This window comes from Ambystoma mexicanum, chromosome 14 (assembly GCF_040938575.1).
Source record: "Ambystoma mexicanum isolate Mex_15411 chromosome 14, UKY_AmexF1_1, whole genome shotgun sequence".
NCBI classification, from domain to species: Eukaryota; Metazoa; Chordata; class Amphibia; order Caudata; family Ambystomatidae; genus Ambystoma; species Ambystoma mexicanum.
The window spans coordinates 190,329,572-190,344,150 of record NC_090940.1 but is presented as its reverse complement, the minus strand read 5'-3'; the positions used below and the strand labels follow the sequence as shown (position 1 = coordinate 190,344,150).

The following is a 14,579-nucleotide window of genomic DNA, read 5'->3' as shown; positions in this document are numbered from 1 at the left end:
GAAACACTTCCCTGCCCTCTCCACTCTCCCTACTGTACAGGCCCCAAGCCTGGTGTAAGCTGAAGCAGCAGATTGTCGGACGTGCAGATAGTTATCGAAATGGTGCTTCTTCTGGAAATGTCATTGAAAAACTACTGCTGGTTTAAAGAATGCTATAAGGCACAATCTCCGCAGTATGTGACCGAACAGGATGGCGGAAAAAAAACAATCTCAGGGACCTCGATGCGTGAAGGCACATGGGTACAGTACACATCACACTAGGGATAGAATTACAAACACACCCAGTCGACATCCCTTTTCGAACTTCAAACACAAGCCACGCAATACTCTGCACATACCACTAGATGTCTGCCTGTGCAAGTGTGTGATTCTAAGCAGATCCACAAGCCTCGGAAATATGTTTTATATTGTGATAATATTACTTCCCATTAGTCATTTTACATGGTTTGTTTTCTGGGTCTAAAATAAATATAATATATTTATAACCAACTGTCCAAGTGTAATCCTTGGGAGTTTCACTTTGTGGACCCCTGATCCCACACCTCTGAGATTTTGCCTTGGCCTCTCTGCGCTACCTTGATTGGTTGCGTTAAACTCCCAGAAGTTCTTCCTTGTTCACTAGAACAAGGGTGACCTCCTAAACATATGTCCACCAGGCCAGAGTTTAGAAAGCCATTCTAACACCTTATAATTGCTACAATACCAACACAAGCCCTTCTGACGTTTCACCCGACCAAATTGTGGCAGCTACTAGGGTTGAAACTTCCTAGAAAGATGGAGTTGTAGCGGTATTATGGTGGGTGTGGGTAATTACACGAAAGTAGCCTATTTTCTACCCAGCCCTTCGATATCCTCAGCAAAACCCATAGCACGTGTTTCGTGACAACATATTTCAGACTACATGAATTCCAGATAACATTGTGTCTGGACGGGGTAGACCATTTACCCCAAATATTTGGGAGACCTTCTGCGAGTGTAAGTGACTTGTTCCACAAATCATCATCCCCAGACAGATGGCTAAACAAAAAGGGATCAGAGTCTCAAGCCATTTCTCCTACACTTCACACAAGCGCAACAAGAATACTGGGTCAAATGGTTAGATATAGCAGAGTTTGCATATAACACCACCTTGCAAGCCTCATTGAATATGCCCCTGTTCTTTTTTCAGTAAACATATCATGTCGGGGCCATCCTTACCCAATTACAAAACATCACTGCCCCCTCATGCAGGGGAAGAATCGGGAAGGTGAGAGCAAAGCATATACCCCGTCAACATACCCCCTCTCGTCCCCATTGTCAAGCGGCACAATGCAGACAGCTTGATAACTCTTCAGCCTGCATACTAAAGAATCGATGTAACAACTAGCATAGAAACCACATAAGCTTGCAAAATGGAACATTCGACAACTCTTCACCCCATGTCCATATTTACACAAGATTGCACCCGACAATACATTGCGTACTAACTTACAATTCTCTAAATCTGCTTTGGAAACACAAATCCATCATCAACACTTTAGGACACATTTGCTCTCTTTATCCTTTGCACAACCAACAGCCACCTAAAAGCACAAACACTTACCCATGCTATCAAAAAAACATTCCCACCCCCCCTCCCCCCTGCCATCCCCAATCCTCTGGTCATAGGACTCATTTCCCGTGTTCCCATCCTCTCATCGCTCATTTTTAGTTTTTGCTATTCGGCAGTGCTGAAAGCACTACATATAAAGCAAAAACTATTTTCATTAAAATAAGAACTTTAACATGAGTTTGAAATAGGGGCTTTGGATGCAGGTGTGTAATACTCTTCAATGCAGATTGACATACGAGGATGGATATTCTGTAGTTTGGCAATGTGTCCCACCCATGTAACGCCCTTTGCCTAGGGAAATCTATAGGGGTTTCCTCCTTTTCTCACCCATCTCTTCCCACAACACATCTTTTTGCATTCTTTGGCTGTTTTTCTACTGTGTGGTGAATTTATCAGCCATTTTTACTTTCCAAATGGTGGCCGCCATCTCTTAATGTTATTTAAAAGTTATTTGACTTAAAATAAATTTACTGCAGCTTTCAAGTTGTGTTAGGCATTGTACTGTATTTGGAATTTAAAATAAACAAGGTACTGTACTAGTTATGTTTGGGTTTAAAATGGTTCTGAAATTTCCCATTTACTGTTTTCTGGGGGATGCTCTAGTGCTTTCATATGTAAGCAGTAGCGGACTGGCTGTCTAGTTTGTTAGTGATGTCACTATTATGGGATAGGCTTTCGAGTATGTGCTTTTTTGCCCAAATAGCAGCCATTTACTTTCACTGAATTTGAGCAGGGCTGTAGTGAGTAAGTCAACCCGATCTTTAATGTATGTGTCATCTTTTCTTAAGTTAGTAAAGACAATTCCTAGCTGGCAGCAGCATCAGGCTTCCCTGCAAGGATCCAAACAAAGATCCAACCATGAAGACACATGGAGAGACAACTCACCAAGCAGAAAGTTCAGCACCCATGGAGACAGCGACAGAAGCATACAAGAATCCAGTAGATGTCGGTCAGCTCAGATAAGCAGTAGGTTACAGCCGGCCAGGAAGGAAAGTGGATAATTTGGATGGTAGACCAGAAGAGACCCCCTACTATAGGCATTAGGACAGTTAGTAGTGGTCCAGTAGCTACAGGTAAGCAATGGACTAGCCAGTCCAGCTAACTATAAGGATAACATGAAGCAAAGGAAAGTGCTCTGGGCTGGTTTCAAACAGCCTGGAAGGAGCAGCTTGTAAAGACAAAGGAGCCAGGATCCAGCCAGTAGAGTAGTATAGCTTAGTGGCAACGCGCTCGTCTTGGAAGTATGACGGCGCAGAGCAAGAAAGTTTCGAATACCAGGTCTGCGTTTAGAAACTGCTTCGGTATTAAGCGCGTTATAAAGAACCAATTATACGTACCCTCTGTCTTCTTACCTCCCGTGACTCCATTTCTGCTTCCCTTTCTTCCCTCGGTTGGCTTTCCTTTCACTCAACTTAAATTTCATTTCCTCTGCTTAGTCTTTAAATCTCTCCTTGGTCTTGCTCCCCCTTATCTCTCCTCCCTCCTCTCTTCTGCACCTCCCTTAAATCTCTCTTTCTCCATCCCCCACCATGAAACCCTTCCCCCTTCCTGCGCCCCCTCCTTCCTTTATCTTTTCCCCATGATCATCTCCCTCCCTTTCTCCCTCCCACCCCATTCTCGCACTTGTAACCCCCTTCTGTTTCCCTCCTCCTTGCCCCACCCTCCTCCCTCTCAGTTCTACTGCCCTAACCTCCCTCCTCCATTCAGTTAAATTGCTCTTACTGTTTTGTTGGTCTAATTCATAATTGTAAATTGCTTCTACTGTTATAATGTTATATGTATCCAGTTGTTAAAATTGTACAGCGTTTTGGAGTAAAGCGCTATATAAACATAATAAACACAAAAAAACAAATAATTACTTTAACTCTAATCATTTTCCCTCCTCAACCCAATTTTGCAATGGTGAACAAAAATAAGTGCTACTACTGACCTTCGTTGATGTCACTCCGTGTGCTCGAACATATCTAGCATAGCAAATATTTACTCACCTGCATTATTAGTTCTTGCTTGAATGAATTCCGTCTTCCAATTAATGTTATCAGTTGCTGCTTAAGAATGCTTAATTTGCCTTCTGCATATATAAATAATGTAATATAACTTACTGTGCAAGTATCTACTTGGTGTCTTGTGTTTACTGATTGCATTGAGCTACTCTACGCCTCACATTACTTCTCCTAAGATGAGCCTGGATGCTCAGTCACTAACAACTTGTGTAGTACAGGCCTATATTAAGAGTTGGGCCTGCCTAATACCAAGAGAAGTCTTGTGAAGTCCCACACCAGTTGCAGTTTACACAATCTTACCTAACAAACTTGTATTTCCCCTTGGGCATATTCAAATATTAAATAGCCTGAACTTAGATACTTGTGATTACATGTATTGCCTACTCTTATATTAAGAGCTATGGCTCAACTGGGATTCTAGTTATTGCTCCGCCAGTGCCTACTCATTTTGGACCTCAATTTGACTTGTATACGACTCATTGGTTCCTCATTGCATTTGTAGCAAATTCAAAATACTTCTGTATTCCCCTTTTAGTCACATAAAACATAGTATCATCATTAATATTTCCTTCCAGGTATTATACTATACAGTTGAACGCATTCTCAAACATTACTACATATCATATTATTTCACCTAGCTATGTTAAGTTATTTGCCAATCCAATAGTTACATAATGTCTCAAAAACATTGCCAATGTATGATAGAGACAATCCTAGCACTTAATCACTGTATCTGTACCTCCCTCCCAGAAATCTAAGAGATGTTAGATTGTGCATATTCACTCCTCATTTACTTCTATTCCTCTTAATCTACCACAGTGTGCCACCCCTTGTACAGTATCTACTCATAGAAAAACGAATTTTACTCAATACGGTATGGTGATGCCTTAGATCACTGTAGTGACATTCCACTTTGTGAATTACAAGTGAGTGTTAAGCGTAGAGAGACACAAAACCCACATCTAAATTTTACTTTGGGTCTGCAGGACCTTTGGGTATATTTCGTAGATTGCTGTAACCCGTTCTTCCCCCCTTTTTGGACTCACATAGGCCTTTAGATTCCTGTAACGTTTTTCATGGAAATGAGTGGCATCCATGTTTTATCCCTGTATTGTGCTTTTGCTATATACTTATATAATTGCTTTGTTGGCATATATTAAAACACTTATTTGATAGTGCCTTTTTCCCTGATGCAATACTTACTGAATTTATTGTGATAAAGTCCCTTGCCTCATTCTGGGTCTGTCTAATGAGGTGACCAAGCAGTCAAGAGTGCCGCCCCAAACTAGTGAATAATATATCTGGGATGGTACGAGGAGGCTCCTCTGGTCAACCCCCGACATAGTCCATGACTCAGAGCAGAGTCATATTGCCACCAGAGATATCCTGTTTCTTGAAGGGAATCAATGAACAGAGTTTCTGCAGAACCAACAGTACCTGCACACTCCGTTTTTCCTTTGCTGGTGCATGCAAGACTCCCACATAAATCTATGGAAGGACCTTCATTAGGACAGGAAACTGGTCATCAGCCTCCACCTTTGATAGGCCAAAAAAAGGAAAGGGGGGGGGGGTAAATCGGAAACGGAAAAGTGCATTTTTGTCATGCATGCTGGACGCTACGCTCGTAGAACAGCTAGACCGTTCTACTCCAAATGGAGGCTATTCGATACGTTACCGGGAAAACGACGTTTACACTTTTCACGTCGCTAACTTCACGTGACTTTTGCTTCGTCACGTGAACTACGGTATCACGTATTTAAGCAGCGTAGAAACTTCACTCGCTGCTTCTGATCGTCTCTATTGGCGTCGTGTAGCTGAACCTCTGATCTACATCCTGGTATATTCCTACAGCTACTTTTGGGCCTTCGATAGCGTGTGTTCCGCCACACGCTGATTCCTGGAGCTATCCCTTCGCGTGTAAAATCCACACGCGCTCTTTGTCTTCATACGCGGCTGGCCCAGGCTGCGTAAATCCTGCCCGCGTGTAAAATCCACACGCGCTCTTTGTCTTCATACGCGGCTGGCCCAGGCTGCGTAAATCCTGCCCGCGTGTAAAATCCACACGCGCTCTTTGTCTTCATACGCGGCTGGCCAAGGCTGCGTAAAACCTGCCCGCGTGTAACATCCACACGCGCTCTTCATCTTCAAGTGCGGCCGGCCCAGGCTGTGTAAATCCTGCCCGCGTGTAAAGTCCACACGCGCTCTTTGTCTTCATACGCGGCTGGCCAAGGCTGCGTAAAACCTGCCCGCGTGTAAAGTCCACACGCGCTCTTTGTCTTCATACGCGGCTGGCCAAGGCTGCGTAAAACCTGCCCGCGTGTAACTTCCACACGCGCTCTTCGTCTTCAAGTGCGGCCGGCCCAGGCTGCGTGAATCCTGCCCGCGTGTAAAATCCACACGCGCTCTTCGTCTTCAAGTGCGGCTGGCCAAGGCTGCGCGAACCCTGCCCGCGTGTAAATCCACACGCGCACGTTGTCTTCACACGCGGCTGGCCCAGGCTGCGCGATTCCTGCCCGCGTGTAAATCCACACGCTCACGTTGTCTTCAAACTCTATTTCTTCTAACTCCTGCATCTGTGGAATTAACAGAAGGATTGATCCCTAAGTGGGAAGGAAGCCTTTCAAGGATTATTGGAAGTGACTTTGAACTGAACTTGGGACGCTATCCTGTGGTGAATTCAACCCGTATCTAGCGTGAGCCTCGTTCCGTCCGGGATAAGTCTCCCTTACTAATTTTCCCTTCCCTGTCGTTTTGTTCTTCATTTCAAATCCATCAAGAGACTTCTGGATTGTTCTACCCAGAGATACAGGTCAGTGTGATCATTCCTGTCATTATCTAACTCATCATACTCAGGTTGGAGCAGTTATTCATGATACTTTATTTGTCCTAGGCTGGATTACTATACCTTACCCACGCCCTTTCCAGTGATCCATCGCTCTGCCTGTTTTATCAGCCAGAGGGTTGTATCATTTGGAAGGTCTTTGTTGACTTCACGACTATCAAGTCGGGTGAACAGGGATCCGGAAGACCCTACCTCCTGTATCCTTTTGAATATTGTATCCTTTTCGGTTGATACTTTGGTGCATTCTGACAATTTTACAGGAAATCAATCTTTACGAAACTTCGGTTGTTTGGTTTCAGCAACAGATCAAGGAGTACATGTTTCCAGGTCCTAGGCACCAAACTAAAATTATTCTCACTCAGACCATTTCAGTTGCTAGGTAGTGGGGTCAGATAGCTGCTAGCGATTGATCAAAGAGTTCAAGGGTGTGTACTGAATAGGTTTGTAAAGGTGATGTAGCTCAGTTTCTTAAGGCCTAGAATTGTGTGTGCCACTGCAGTATGGTCTCCTTGGGGTTTCTGGATCTCTGCTTGCTGCGGTCATAGATTTGACAGGAGACACATTCTTTGTTGAAAGTCCACATTAGGGATCATGCTTCTACGTACATTTAATATGGGCCAGAAAAGCAGTAGTTGGTCCTCTAGCAGCAGAGGTACTAAAGCAACATTTCTTTCATTAGGTGTTTTAGGAGATCGTATTGTGAGCAACCAGGAATGAGACATGGACACAGACTTCTTTTTTTGGCCATAAACATTTGTTGACGGAAGGGGTTTGGGAAATGCCTCTCTGGCATGTGGGAAACCTGAAGGTGTCTCACCCGCTAGTCCCGGGGATCTGTAATCCAGGTGGCCAGGACACGGCCATTGCTTTTGGATCCAGTTCCTGGGGGTGGACCAGTGCGGGAGGATCACCTGGGTGAGGGGTCTCCAGTGAGTGGGAGACCGGATGGCGAGACGCGGTATCCCCTTCCCTGTAACACCTTTATACCATCCTACCAGGTAGGCTACTTAGGAACTCACCCCCCCCAGACCTCCTGTCAGAACAAAAACACTTTCTCACGGACAGCTTGCTATGAGAAAACAGACCCGTATACCGGACATGTCCCAATACGATAGTCCGGAAGGGTCAGGCAATTGCTGACCATCACACACCCGACTTCCATTACATTTCCCCACACGTACTAAAGGCGGAGTACGAGAGCACACTCTGAGCAAGGCAAAGCACACGAAGTAGCAATTCCAAGATGGCAGTTTGACAAGAGGTGAAAGATGGCAAAACAGAAGGGGATCGTAAGGAGGGAAGTGCCCTTGACCTCTTCGACGAGGAACCGTAACTTTCACAAATAACCTCCAGAATAGAAAGCGTAAGACCAGGAAACCAGGCTGAAGAATCCTGCATTGTGTGTCAAGGGTACCCGGGGCTCTCTCGCATCAATAATCAAGGCGGGGAGAATCGCCTGCTGCTGTGGTTCTGTCCATGGCTCCTACAACAAAGCAGTGCCAGTGTAATCAACACAGACGGTGAGTTGGGGAGGCCGATTCCAAACCCATCTGTTTTGAAGCCAAGGTTGCAAGCAGCAACATTGTTTGGTAAACACTGAAGCGAACAGTGTATGAAACACCTGGGATAATCAATGCGAGTAACATTGGAAAACAGATGAGTGATTGAACTTTGAAACCAAGATACGATACCTTAGAGTTGTCCAGTACTGCATGCGTGCTCAAAGGTCTCCAAGTATCCAACTGAGAGGTGGCAAAAGCGAAAGCGTGACAAAGGATTGTGAATCGAAGTGGTCCTGTAACGGGTCAAGCAAAATCCTGTGCACAGTCGAAAGTCTTCGATGTTAGAGTAAAGTAAGTTGATGACAAAGTAGATAAAGTTGGTCTGGGCCCAAACGAGGGAGATCAGCTGAGAGTTTTGGGTTAAAGCAAGTTTGTGTTAAAGTAAATTAAAATTGGTCTGAGCCCGGCAGAGGGAGACTGATTGAATATTGTGTCAAAGCTGATCTGAGCCCAGTGGAGGGGGATCCGAGGTGAATAGAGATTCACCTGAGAAATTGAGTGCATGTGAAATCCTGAGAGGAAAAGAGTATGTCGCGTCAGGCCCTCTGAAAGAAGAGACTTTGAAAAGTGAAGAGCTAGAGAAGCCAGAGACTGCTAAGCTCAAGTGTACCACCTTGTCCCGTGCTGAAAACATGGGGAAGGTAGGCCAAAGGCCTGAACATCCTGACATATAAGTTCTTGGACACTGCTTTGTTTTACATAACATTGTTTCCCACACCATTTGTAATTAGAGATAAGGATTGGCAATCATTTCTTTTTTAGTATATGCCTTTTATTTTGACAAGACAACACTAGGACTGCGTTATTTGGTGGTCGTAGCTTGTTGAGATCTTTAGATTTAGGATTAGAGAGGCGTTTTTCAAACCCTTTTTGAAGTTCAATAAACACCCTTGAACTGTGGTCACTTGCGTCTGTCTTACTGTTAAATACCATGACTTCCTTGCAGTCCCTACACACTAAGAGGTGTTTCCCTGCCTCAAACAAAACTAAGGGTGCGTCGGATGTCAGAATGTCCAAAGTAAGACGCCCTGTGCCCAAAGTACTATTCTGGCCCTCACATTCTAAAAATCAACTCTACACTCAAAGGGAAAAAATCCTTAGCCTTTAGTAGTGTATAAACGTTCACTTTGATTAGTATTGAAGAATATCAGTTCCCTAGAGTTTCTCTTGATCAACAAGACATCTGGTAAACAAAGTAACTTGGGTTCAAGTCTGTATTTTGGTAGGATACCTTGTGTACTCCTTTGCCAGGTTTCTCACTCCTCTTTTCAATGGTAACACATCATTTTGCCAGTCCATATACCCTTCTCAGGTCCTCTTTCGGTGATTTATTTCATACACACTATTTAGCTTGTCGTTGCCTGGTGTGCTTCCATACAAGGGCTTTCTCCTATAACCAAACTTGCAACTGCCTGGTATATTCTCCTGACAGGGCTTTTCTCATGCAGGCTTTGCGCACACTTCCAAACTTGATAGTAACTTATTTGCTTCATCTTGCATTGTATCAGTATGGTATACTATCCAGCCAGAGCTTCTCATATGTGTATTCTGTGAGAAACCTGAAGGTGTCTCACTTACTATCCTCCAGGGAATTGGTAATCCAGGTAGCCATGACACGGCCATCACTATTGGATCCAGTTCCTGGGGATGGACCAGTGAGGGAGGATCACCTGGATGTGGGGGTCCTCGGGAGTGGAACACCGACTGGTGAGATGCTGTATCCTCCTCCTTCGAACACCTTTTCCCCATCCTACCACGTAGAACATTCAGAAATACTGACCCCACCTAAACCCCGTTTTCAAACCGAACACTTTCACACACAACGAAAGACAACTGACTAACACCAGAGCCGTTTATCGGACTTGTCCCAATACAAGGGTCAGGCAAAGTCAGGCAATTGACCAGAATCACACACACCCCCGACAGCCCTTCCCCACAGGGATAAAAGGTGGAGCATGAGAGCACAATACGAGCAAGGCAGACTGCACGACGAGACAGCTATACAAGCCCAGCAGTGCAAGAGGAGGAGAAAGGCAGCGAGAGGCTGCCAAGAAGAAAAGCGACCTTTCCCTTTCCAACCCAGACCCGCAAAACCTCTGTGGAAGGAAGCGCAAGACTGCGAACAAAAGCCCAACTGTGTTGCAGCAGATGTCAACGGTACACAGAGCATGCCTACGCTGATAAGCAGGACAGAGGGAGACGCCTGCTACTGTGGTATTGTCCTTGACTCCAGATATAGTGAAAAGCCAAGAGGTTCATCACAGCCGGTGACTCGAAGGGGGAACCGATAAAGAAAACCAACTGTGTTGAATGAAAGTCGCAAAGTGGCACATTAAGGAAAGTTCAAAGAACTGTAAATTGTTAAGGGAAGATCAGCTGCAGAGGGGTCCGGCACCACGTCGGTGCTCATTTGCTAGACTCTGGTTGATCCTGCGTTGAATGAAACTACTGAAAACAGAAGGCCCTAGGGGAGCCGTGAGGAAAAGGTCAAAGTGGTCATATAGGGGTCTAACAAAATTCCTGTACAGTCGAAAGTCTTTGACTGACCAATCATTAAGAACACAAGGGAAGTAAATCCTGCATCAGAAGAAAGTAGAAGGAATTGTGAAATGGCAAGAGTGAACCTGGTAGACGGATGCCAATAAAGAGGGGTAAAGTCTAAAGATCCAAGAAACAGTGTTGACAAAAGTGAACCAGACAGAGGGATGTCCACAGTGAACCTTTTAAAAGGACGTTAAGACTCGCGAGTGTCAACAGTGAAATTGTTCTGAAAGGCCCTAGTGAACCCAACAGAGGGAGGCCAATATTACAGAAGTGTCCGAGCCTGGCAGAGGGGGACCCAAGGGTGAAGAATCGCCACCCCAAGTGCAATCCGAAATAACTTTTTGTTTGTTATTTTAACCCATCAGATCTTCGGAAGCAAGAGACAACCTCCGAAGATCCTGATATTGATAAGAACTGTGACGGGTCTGCGCCCAGAAGAGGGGGACCCAAGGGTGAAGTCATCACCCAACGTACATTTGGAACAGAACTTCTTTTGTTTGTTATTTTTAAACCCATCAGGTCCTTGGGGGACAAGAGACTTTTTGTAGAAAAGAGACTTAACCACCGAAGCTCCCGATACGTGAACCAGAACTGGTCTCTCATGCTGGGAAAGCTAGAGAGTGTGCTGGGCTCAGGACTCCCACCTTGTCCCGTGTTCAAAACGTGGGGGAGATCCCCGGCTAACACATCCTGACTTATTTGTGAACACTCATTTCTTGCTTGTGCACCCTATCCCATACTCTTTGTATTTAGCATAAGGCAATAGGTTTTTCTTAGTATATGTCCTTTTATTTACCCAGACACCACTAGGACTGCCTTATTTTAATTTGATGGTCGTAGCCTGCTCCCGATCTTAGATTTAGGCTTGGATTAGGTGTTTTTCCAACCTACTTGTACAGTTTAATAAACACCCTTGAACTGTGATCACTTGTGTCTGTATTCTTGATACCATGCCTTACCTACAATACACTCACAAACCTGAAAGTCTTATACTGGTTCCCTTCACCCTTTTAAAGCAATGCTCACTTGCTCTCTCTCTTTCATGTGCTTCATTAAAAATTATTCAGGTTTGGCATGGCTGCCAATAAGCCTCAGTGTCCCAGCTTCCATTGGGTGGACTCACCGGCTCTTGCAGGCGTATTCTGTTTCTCCTGCGGCAAGCCGGTGGCGGTCGTCCATCCTTTTCTTCCTTCTCGCTGCCTCTCTTTCTCAGCTCAATGTCTCTCGTGGTCCCTGCTCTGCTGCTCAACATCGCTTCGGGCTTCGGTACAGTAAAGGCTGCCTTCTAACACCTACAAATGCCTAGAAGCCTTCTATCGGCTTCTGGCGTTCCTTCAGTGTGTTCTCACTCACGGTCAGCTTCCCTTTTGCTGGTCCTTTAGCCAGTTGGCTCCATAGAACACTCTCCAGCCCCATGGTCTCTTGGTCTGTACCGAAAGGATCAGAGTTCTCCCGACAGCAGCGCACCTCCGTTAGCTGCTTTACCGGTTGAAATTTCCTGGCCGCAGGTACGCGCTCGCAATGACTTGAGCGCAGCTTGTACTCTTGACCTCCATTTATCTGTAATACTCAGTTCATCTTCTTCATCACAGTAGCCTTGTATTTATGGGAATGGAAGTCCATTCTTGACGACTTGCATGTAAAGTCTGGGTAAGTGTTCAGTGATCTTTAAGGGCAAGTCAGTTCTGGATGACTTGTAGGTGGAGCCTGAGAATGTGTTTTCATAAGGCTTAAAAGCCATGTCAGATTTTGACAGCTTGCATTCAGATCTTGTGAAAAGGTTTTCAGTACCCTTCCTAGGTGGATGAAGGAAGGTATGAAAATATGGTATTAAGGCATTGGGCATGGATGAGGTTTCCTCAAAAGAAAATGGGGGATACCATGTCTCGTCCGATAATGCCATGATGCTCCCCGGAGGCTGCCCCCCCCACTGTGATCCTTCCTCAGAGCCGCCCCCAGGGCCAGGATCAGGTAGCGGCTGCTGTCCCCTGTCCACATGTGGAGAGACTACTGCCGGAAAACAAGTGAGGACACCATCACAGTACACTGTGATATTCTTCAGTGTGTGATGGAAGTCTGGAACACTGTGGTTAATACTGAGAGCTTTGAAGATGGTTGAAAGTGATAGTTGGGAGTGGTCACTATTGTGGTGGCTGATGCATCAATGTGTGGGATGTTTGAGAATATAATAAAAGTCTGTCTTCTACAAATCTGCTTCCATTAGTGTCAAGTAGGTTACTATGCTATGGGGCCAATGTATATGTTAACTTGTGTATTAGAAGTGAACAGGGTTTGTCTAAGTAGTAACACCTTACCTGCAAGACCAGTAACGTTCACCCATGGGCTTCCCCTTTAAAATGTGAAAGCACCCAGTAGGTTTAATTGCTTTTGTGGTGAATCAGTATCACAAAAGAGTGTGCAGGTCCTTAGAGGGTGTACCGATACTTGAGGTGGCTTAGGCTAGTGTAAAATATTTGTATTAATTATTTTAGAGGTGGCACAGGGAGGAGTTTCTCCTGGTGCTGTACGTGGTGCTAAAACCTCCCTTTCAGACCAAACCCAAATCCCTGAACATCATACTCACTTTTCCTGTCAATACAATTCTGTCGAAATGCATTTGGAGCAGCCACAAATAAAAAAGGAAGGAGGACAGTTATTGTACCTGGTTCCTAGGTCCACAAATGGCCATTTAGTTTAAAACGAGAAGTCACAGGGAGAACTGTACAAGCATTAGCTGTAACTCTGACCCCTAATTAAAATGGAAGTCATCCCCAGTCCTGAACCAGGTGCCCTCCTGCTGCCTTGTAAGGATAATGCAACACTAAAGAATGATGAATGGAAGGTTTGAAATGGTTTATTCCCTTCTATTTTGGAACTGCAGGCTGAAAAATGATAGTATGGGCCGTTGCCCAGAGAAATGGAAGTGGTTTCAATTCATTCAAAACCATTCAGCCATCACTTTTGTGTTTTTAAAGGAATATTACCCAGTCACACATGTTTAAACCCATCAATTTTAAGTGTGAAATTTCAAAAATCATAGTTAAGTTGTTAAAAATGTTGCATTGTGGAAAAAGACTTGTCGACAAAGTCTACAAATAACTTTCAGTGTCTTGCCTGATCAAACAGTCAACATATCAAATCTACAAAAGAGCAGTCAAACATATTGATTATAGTATTAAATGCAAAACTTACAGAGCAGGCCACCTCCAACTGCTTGAAGCAAGGTTAGCATAGGGAAGAAGTAAAGAGCAGCATAGACGCTTTTAAATCGATCTGACTTTCCCAAGCCACAGGCAATCTTTTTCACTAGAAGAGGCCGAAGCATCATCATCAACACCAAGCAAAATGCATAGTATATAAACACAATGGTGTACCTGTAAAAGGAAAAGAAACTTTTTAAAATAAAAAATTGCTCCTTCAAGTCTTACACTTAACTACCCCAGTAAAACAAATATGAAAAAAAGTGATTCCCCCCCACCCCCCAATTTGCCATCATCTACATACAGGCTAAGTAAGAAGCACAAACAACACTTGCACAATTGTAAAGTACAGATTTCTTTACAGTTTACAACAGCAACAAATGGTTTTTACTGCAGGGACACACATGTAATTGCTTTGATCTTCAACACAGTAGTCAATCCAGTTCTTAAACTCAGTACATCTGTGTGTATATATATGGGATACATTACTCACCGTAATCGTATTTCTGATGCTTGTATCTGCTTAGATTCACATGCTGTGCATAGGCCGACATCTAGTGGAAGCTGCGGAGTATTACACTTTGTTTTTCGAAACTCGAAAATAGGCGTCGACACAGGCGTGCCAGTAATACTATCCCTAGTGTGACGTCCACTGTACCCAAGATCCCTCACGCGTCTAAGATCCTCAGATTGTATTTTTTCTGACATGAGGAAGCATGAGGAGTAGCGTGAGTACAGATAATCCAAGCAGATAGACAGGAAGGTAAGACTACAAGCAATCATGCGCCTTCTCTCGGAGGGGAGGAAGGGTGGGTCGCATGTGAATCTAAGCAGATA

General features: G+C 44.5%; 1 protein-coding gene across 2 annotated transcripts in view; it reads right to left on the bottom strand.

Annotated features, from left to right (window-relative positions):
- JKAMP (JNK1/MAPK8 associated membrane protein) overlaps positions 1–14,579 on the bottom strand; it is a 408,720-nt gene that overhangs the window by 102,157 nt on the left and 291,984 nt on the right. For both annotated transcript variants that reach the window (XM_069638896.1, XM_069638897.1), the window contains one exon: positions 13,735–13,916. In XM_069638896.1, coding sequence (XP_069494997.1) covers positions 13,735–13,916 — 182 coding nt within the window. The remainder of the gene's footprint in view (positions 1–13,734; positions 13,917–14,579) is intronic.